We start from the raw sequence: 7,974 nt of genomic DNA, 5'->3' as shown, positions 1-7,974 counted from the left end.
TGTTCTACATGTTATTTGGGTTTGTTCTGAACACTAAACTAATTTTGTCCATTTCACATATGCTTCAAGGAATAAAACATCTGGATATTTCAATGAGAATTAATTTTAAAAGGGAAGTTTTTTTCAACATTGTATTTTTATAGTTCTATTGCTAATTATGCTAATTAATTGAAAAAAGAAAAAGTACCATTTATCAAATCTGACAAAAAAAATACACAGCAAAAAATATTTTCTTTCTCGGTATTTTTGTATTTTGTTTTCCCGTTCAAATATCTAAAGATTCTTAAATGAAGATACATTTACTGGAGATGCAAAATAACTTCAGATATAAAATACAAAATTAAGCAATAAAAATAAAAATAATCTTGTTTCCATTTGAACTGAGTTTATTTTTCTGATCCCATTGGCAGATATTTTGTCTCATTTTAAGCATAAATTTTATTAATTCTGATACATTTTCCAAAAAAACAAGACTTCTTATTTTAAGACATTTTCCTTCTCGAGTAAATGCTGATTTCAGGATGTTTAGATATTTGGAAAACACGTCAGAAATACTGAGGAAGAAAGTAATTTTTTCAGCATATTTTCCCCTTTACTTTCTGATTTGTGATCATTTTTAAAATGGCTAAAGAGATGGCTGATCTTGGTTAAATATCTCATGTAATCAATACAGTAGTTTAATGAACGCAGGAGAGCAGCGGTCATATTTGCTTTGGTCTGTGATCGTAAACAAAGATGAAGTATAATTAGCATGGGAATGATTTCATCTCACAGGTTATGAAGCCTGTAAACGCATCCGTATCCTGAACATTAATACTGTTTATTAAAGCATTAGAAGGACGCAGAGTTTGGCAGATTCCTCGCCTGGAGCTCTGGGTTTAATCGTGAGACAGACGTCTGCTGCTTCTCACATTACACACAATCACATTAGATTACAAGTCATCCGTTATCTTAATCAGAGCGTAAAACAACCACGGTACTGAGCGGAGTCCAAAAACAACAAATCACAATCGTTTCATTCGGTGATGATCCTGAACATTTCATCATGCATTAAACCTGCTTCTGTTTTGAACGTCTGAAAGTCACTTCATATTATTGCATATTATCTCTCATTACGAGAGCCAAACTGCAGCATTGATTTATTTATCTGCTGTTTGGGAAGCAGGACACACTGAGAAACTGGAAAGGTTTTTTTAATGCAAACATCTCGACTCGGTTATTGGGGCTTGTTTGTGTTGATCTTGATGTGACTGATTTGAACTCTTCTGGAAAAACAAACACGCATGTGTACAGTGTTCTGGCAGATAGAGGCGTTTAACGTACTACCAAACTGATCGAAACAGTCCATGGAGACTTTATGGCTGAAAAGCTGATGGGTTACTCCAATAAATAATCTGATTTATAGGAATAGTTCACCCCGAAAAAATTGGGGCGACTCTGAGTTCATCCGAGATCAGGATGAGTTTGTGTCTTCATCAGGTTTGTAGAAATGTACTGATGGACTGGAGTGCTGTGGATTACTTGTGGATTATTGTGATGTTTTTATCAGCTGTTTGGACTCTCATTCTGACGGCACCCATTCACTTGCAGTGAGACACTGATGCAATGCTACATTTCTCCAAATCTGATGAAGAAACAAACTCATCCTGATCTCGGATGGACTGAGAATCTGGACATTTTCAGCAAAATTTCCAGATTTTTTTTGGGCTGAACTATTCCTTTAATGACATTTACATTTCACTCCACTGATCTGAAATCAACTCTCGCTTCAAAGTGCAGAAGGTTTTAACAGAGAAGGGTCCTTGCATGTTAAATGCTCTTCTCTTCAAACGTCTCATTGGTTACAGTCACTTGTAAGGGTTGATCTTTTGACCGACTGTCTAAACTGTTCCGATTGGAGGATTCAGAAGAAGCGTCAGATAGGCACCGCCCACACTGGTTTGATTGACAGCTGTCCGGGCAGCTCTCAGGCGGATACAGACACGTCTGCGAGGCATTCATCACCTTCAGCTCTCGAGACACAGCGGACGGAGAGTCTTCTGGAGATGATGCAGTGGAAGCTGACCAGTCCCGGCAGTCTCTGAGAGTCAGTCCTGCAGAAAAGACACTTGATGTTCTCGATCACCTTTGAGAGAACCGCTTTACGCAGCAGGATGTAGATCCAGGGATCTAGAATGGGGTTGGTCGAGGCAAATCGGATCGCCAGCAGATCTGGATTTTTATCCAGACGTTTCTCCACCGGCGTCTTATAAAGTTGATTGAGAAACACCTGGACCTTGAAAAAAAGACATGATTTAGTTGCCAAATTTTCATGCATTTGACAAAATAACATGTGTAATATGTGCAATGGGGTCCGAAGGAACAACCTCATAACAAATCAAAATAAATGAGCGACACTGAGTGAAGTTATCAGGAGAATGTCATCATCTGGTTTAGTGGTCAATTTAAAATTTTTTATTTTGAATTCGCAAATAAAATAAAGATTATTGGAGTATGTTTTACAAGATATTTCTATTTCAGTCTTTCAAAATTCCATGTTTAATTCAATGTGTTACTTGCTGTTTCTTTGTAAATATCCATGAAATTAACTAGCAATTTCTGAGTGAAAATTGTTTCTACACCACGTTTAATACTAAGAAATTCTTACCTATAATTTAGAATTATAAAACTTATTACATTTTCACAACTTTTGGAGATTTTCACTTCACAGAAAAAAAGTTGTATTTTCATTCACGCAGTAAATTTCACAAATAATTACAAAGAAACAGCAACACGTTGAATTAAATGTGAAAGTATAAGCAGAAAGACTGAAATAACATTTTCTTGTAAAATGTACTCAAATTATATTTGTTTTATTTACAACTTCGAAAAATCATTTTTTAAAAATATTGGCTAGTGGGAAAAAAATGGGTTTTGTTTTGTTTTTAATGAAAATGTTGTTCTTCGGGTTTGTTCTGGACACTATATTAATTTTGTTCATTTTTCCTGATATGCTTCAAAGAATAAAACATCTTGATTACTGACTTTAAAAGGAGAGTTTTGTATTTTATAGTTCCACGGCATCAAAAACCTGACCTTAAAAACAAAAAAAGACCATCAGCCTGAACACAGACACACTATAAGAGATCTTGGTAACTCTTTACTTAAGGCCTTTATAAAGTCACTTTAATGCATTATTTATGCCACTGTGTAATACATTGTGTGTTCTCATTAACAACTGTAACCACTGTTATGATACTTATAATATATTAATTACACCTTTAGAAAGTAGAAAGCATTAAAACATGACAAACAACCAATTTCAGATGCAACAAGGAATCTGCAAATATTATAATGCATTATGAGTTAACTTAACTAACTTATTAATTAACTTGCTAATTATGCTAATAACATGCTAATCATGCTAACAACATGCTAGTAACATGCTAATCATGTACAACTTCGAAAAATCATTTTTTAAAAATATTGGCTAGTGGGAAAAAAATGGGTTTTGTTTTGTTTTTAATGAAAATGTTGTTCTTCGGGTTTGTTCTGGACACTATATTAATTTTGTTCATTTTTCCTGATATGCTTCAAAGAATAAAACATCTTGATTACTGACTTTAAAAGGAGAGTTTTGTATTTTATAGTTCCACGGCATCAAAAACCTGACCTTAAAAACAAAAAAAGACCATCAGCCTGAACACAGACACACTATAAGAGATCTTGGTAACTCTTTACTTAAGGCCTTTATAAAGTCACTTTAATGCATTATTTATGCCACTGTGTAATACATTGTGTGTTCTCATTAACAACTGTAACCACTGTTATGATACTTATAATATATTAATTACACCTTTAGAAAGTAGAAAGCATTAAAACATGACAAACAACCAATTTCAGATGCAACAAGGAATCTGCAAATATTATAATGCATTATGAGTTAACTTAACTAACTTATTAATTAACTTGCTAATTATGCTAATAACATGCTAATCATGCTAACAACATGCTAGTAACATGCTAATCATGTTAGAAACATGCTAGTAACTTGCTAATCATGCTAACAAAATGCTAGTAATATGCTAATCATGCTATAAATATGCTAGTAACTTACTAATAATGTTAACAACATGATAACTATCTTAGAAAAATGCTAATAACATGTTAATCATGGTAACAACATGCTAGTAACATGTTAAATGTGCTAGCAACATGCTAATCATGCTAGAAACATGATAATCATTCTAGCAACATGCTAGTAACATGCTAATAATGCTAAAAACATGATAACCATGCTAGCAACATGCTAATCATGCTAACAACATGCTAGTAACTTGCTAATCATGCTAGAAACATGCTAGCAACTTTGCTAAACATGTTAGAAACATGCTAACATCATTATAGTAACATGCTATTCATGCTAGAATCATGCTAGCAACATGGTAGTAACTTGCTAATCATGTTAACAAAATGATAGTAACTTGCTAATCATGCTAACATCATGCTAGTAACTTGCTAATCATGATAGAAACATGCTAACAAAATGCTAGTAATATGCTAATCATGTTAACAACATGCTAGTAACTTGCTAATCATGCTAGCAACATGTTAACCATGTTAAAAACATGCTAATAACATGTTAATCATTCTAGCAACGTGCTAGTTACAATGCTAAATGTGCTAGAAACATGCTAATCATGCTAGAAACATGATAAACATGCTAGCAACATGCTAATCATGCTAACAAAATGTTAACACCATGCTAGTAACATGCTAGTAACATGCTAATCATGTTAGAAACATGTTAATAACTTGCTAATCATGGTAACAAAATGCTAGTAATATGCTAATCATGCTAGAAACATGCTAGTAACTTGCTAATCATGCTAGCAACATGATAACCATGTAAGAAACATGCTAATAACATGCTAATCATGCTAGTAACATGTTATAAACATGATAATCATGCTAGCAACATGCTAGTGACATGTTAACCATGTTAAAACATGATAATCATGCTAGCAACATGCTAGTGACATGTTAATAATGCTAACAACATGCTAGTCTCTTCTGCTCATCAAGGCTGCATTTATTTGATCAAAAATACAGGAAAAAACAGTAATCTTGCAAAATGTTATTACAATATAAAATAATGTTAACACCATTCTAGTAACATGATAATCATGCTAAAATCATGCTAGCAACATGTTAGTAATTTGCTAATTATGTTAACAACATGCTAGTAATATGCTAATCATGCTAGAAACATGCTAGTAACTTGCTAATCATGCTAGCAACATGATAACCATGTAAGAAACATGCTAATAACATGCTAATCATGCTAGTAACATGTTATAAACATGATAATCATGCTAGCAACATGCTAGTGACATGTTAACCATGTTAAAACATGATAATCATGCTAGCAACATGCTAGTGACATGTTAATAATGCTAACAACATGCTAGTAACATGCTAATCATGTTAAAACCATGCTAGTAACTTGCTAATCATGTTAGCAACATGATAACCATGTTAGAAACATGCTAATCATGCTAGCAACGCGTTAAATGGGCTAGCAACATGCTAATCATGCTAGAAACATGATAATCATGCTAGCAACATGCTAGTAACATGCTAATCATTCTAAAAACATGTTAGCAACATGCTAGTCATGCTAGAAACAGCCTAGCAACCACCCCAGGTACCCTAGCAATATATTTTATACCTATCTGTTTTTCTGACAATTTTAACTTTCAAACTACTTCAAACTTTCTAGCTAGGCTTTTTCAAGCCAACTTAAAGTTTGTCTACAAACTTTTCAATCTAGTTATTTTCTGCAATTACATTTACAATTACACTGTTGAACCATCCCTTACACCTTAACCCACCTTAAACCTACCCATACCACCAAACCTGTCCCTAACCTTACCCGTATCCCATCTCAATAGTAGAAAAAGTGTTTTGCAGTACAATATATTATTCCAATTCTATTCTTTAAAAGAAAAAACTTGTCCCTTTCAGACTTGCATTCTATTTATTTACTGCTTGTTTTCTTGCTTGCATATCATTGCTCTTTTGTCGATTTTGATTGCTTCCATTGTTTCATTTGTAAGTCGTTTTGGATAAAAGCGTCTGTTAAAGGACCAAATGTAAATGTAACTGTAATGAGTACTTTTATACTGTATTATATGTAAGATATTTTTGTGGTAATTAAAATCTAAATATCAAAATAAACGTAGATAATGATTCATTTTGTCCTTACTTTCTGATTAGAGATCACTTCAGATTCAGCAGTTGCTAAAAAAAATGTAATTGATCTCGACTATATATCCAATACTGTATCTACTGTACTTTAGTATGTGAGGTGACACTGTGACCCTGGGATATTTTAGCATGTCTGTCCCTTTAAACACTTTTATCATCATCATCTTCCTCCGTGGTTTATTCTATTCTGCTGCACAATGCAGAAAAACGTAGAGGAAAATCTCACGAAGCAGGCCGTGAGAAAGTTCTTGTTTTGCAGATTTGACAGTCATATCTGAGGCAGCAGAGTGATTGGAGAGATAAAGTTGGCACAATAATATCACAAGAACTTACAACGAGCGGAATGGAGCAAATGAGCACGACTGCGGAGGTGGCGATGAGCAGAATGACCATCTGGATCTCCGCGCCTGCGAGGCGGCTAAAGCTGCGGCTCCTGCCGGGATCAGACGCTCTGCACGGGTCTGTGCCGAGCGACGTGCGCCTGACGAACCTCCGGTGCATCCGGATGAGCGCGGCGCACACCAGCACGTTACAGACCACCGTCACCAGGATCAGCAGCGAGCTGCATCCAGCGTACATGAAGGAAAACGCGGCGTGCGTGCTCACGTTGGTCCGCCAGTCGATGAAGCACCAGGTTTGAGGGTACTGCATCTTCACCTCTCCGAACCCCGCGCTCGGCAGCGCACAGAACAGTATGTTGGACGCGTAAACGGCGAGCAGCGTGACTCCCGCGAGCTTCTTATCCACGTGGTCGTTGTAGAAGTACGCGTGATTGATGGCGATGTATCTCTCGACGGACATGGCGCAGATGATGCTCAGTCCAGCGAGGGAGAAGAAGAGCAGAACGAATCCGAAGTACTGGCACAGGGGGTCTCCATCAGGCCAAGCGCCCTTCACGTAAGTGGCGATGGTCACCGGACTGGCGAGGACGCTTCCCAGGAGATCCGTGACCGCCAGACCGCAGACCAGAGTGTAGAAGGTGGTCTCCTTCTGCTCCCTCCTGGACTTGCAGAGCACCACGATGGCGATCAGGTTGCTGATGACTCCAAAGATGAACATGATGGCCGGGATGGTGGGCTCCATGCTGCGCGCCGCGGTGCTGTTGTCCATGTTAAACTTCTCCAAGTGTCATTTTGCAGGAGTTGCTCGGAGTAAATCCTGCTGGCTGTGAACAAAGCCATGCCCCTCCTGCCTCATATCACAAACTCATAACGGGACGCCCTTACCGAAAAATCACCGCGTCCCGTCAAACACTCACTCAGTGCCACTGATGCTGCTGTAAAATCATAACGCATTGATATCCGCTTTAAACAAGAAGCGCGCATTTCCTTGCAGGGTTTTTCTTTTTTTAAACATTTATTAATTTAGCAGGCATTTTTAAATACAACAAAACGATGCACAAAGAGGAGACAATAGCATGAAAGTTCTAACAATACAAAGATGCAAACATTGTAGAGTTTAACAAGGACAGAAATATTTCTAAATATCAGAAACGAGCGTGTCATTTATTTAAAGAGCATTTTTATTTCGGGCTAGTCGAAATTAAATCAAACAGGTTGAAACCTGTTTTGTTCAGTTTGTCTACAAACTAATAACACTCCCCGTTAAAAAAAATTATTTAGCGTTTTATTAATTTTTCTGATGCTCTGTTTTTTGTTTTCGTTATACATATAATAAATATGATGCATGTTTTTTTAACAAAAAAATCTAAACTAAATTAAACAT

The 7,974-nt window shown here is 36.2% G+C and overlaps 1 protein-coding gene across 1 annotated transcript; it reads right to left on the bottom strand.

Moving 5' to 3' along the window:
- Positions 1-1,710: 1,710 nt before the first annotated feature.
- Positions 1,711-7,501, bottom strand: LOC107726867 (prostaglandin E2 receptor EP4 subtype-like). Its single transcript, XM_016536568.1, is given in 3 exon segments — positions 1,711-2,037; positions 2,039-2,275; positions 6,583-7,501. Coding segments are annotated over 3 exon segments (1,242 nt in total). The 5' UTR covers positions 7,360-7,501; the 3' UTR covers positions 1,711-1,809.
- Between the last annotated feature and the right edge of the window lie 473 nt (positions 7,502-7,974).

This window comes from Sinocyclocheilus rhinocerous, unplaced genomic scaffold (genome assembly GCF_001515625.1).
Source record: "Sinocyclocheilus rhinocerous isolate Xijiao unplaced genomic scaffold, SAMN03320098_v1.1 scaffold1808, whole genome shotgun sequence".
Lineage (NCBI taxonomy): Eukaryota > Metazoa > Chordata > Actinopteri > Cypriniformes > Cyprinidae > Sinocyclocheilus > Sinocyclocheilus rhinocerous.
This window is presented reverse-complemented; position numbering and strand designations above follow the sequence as displayed.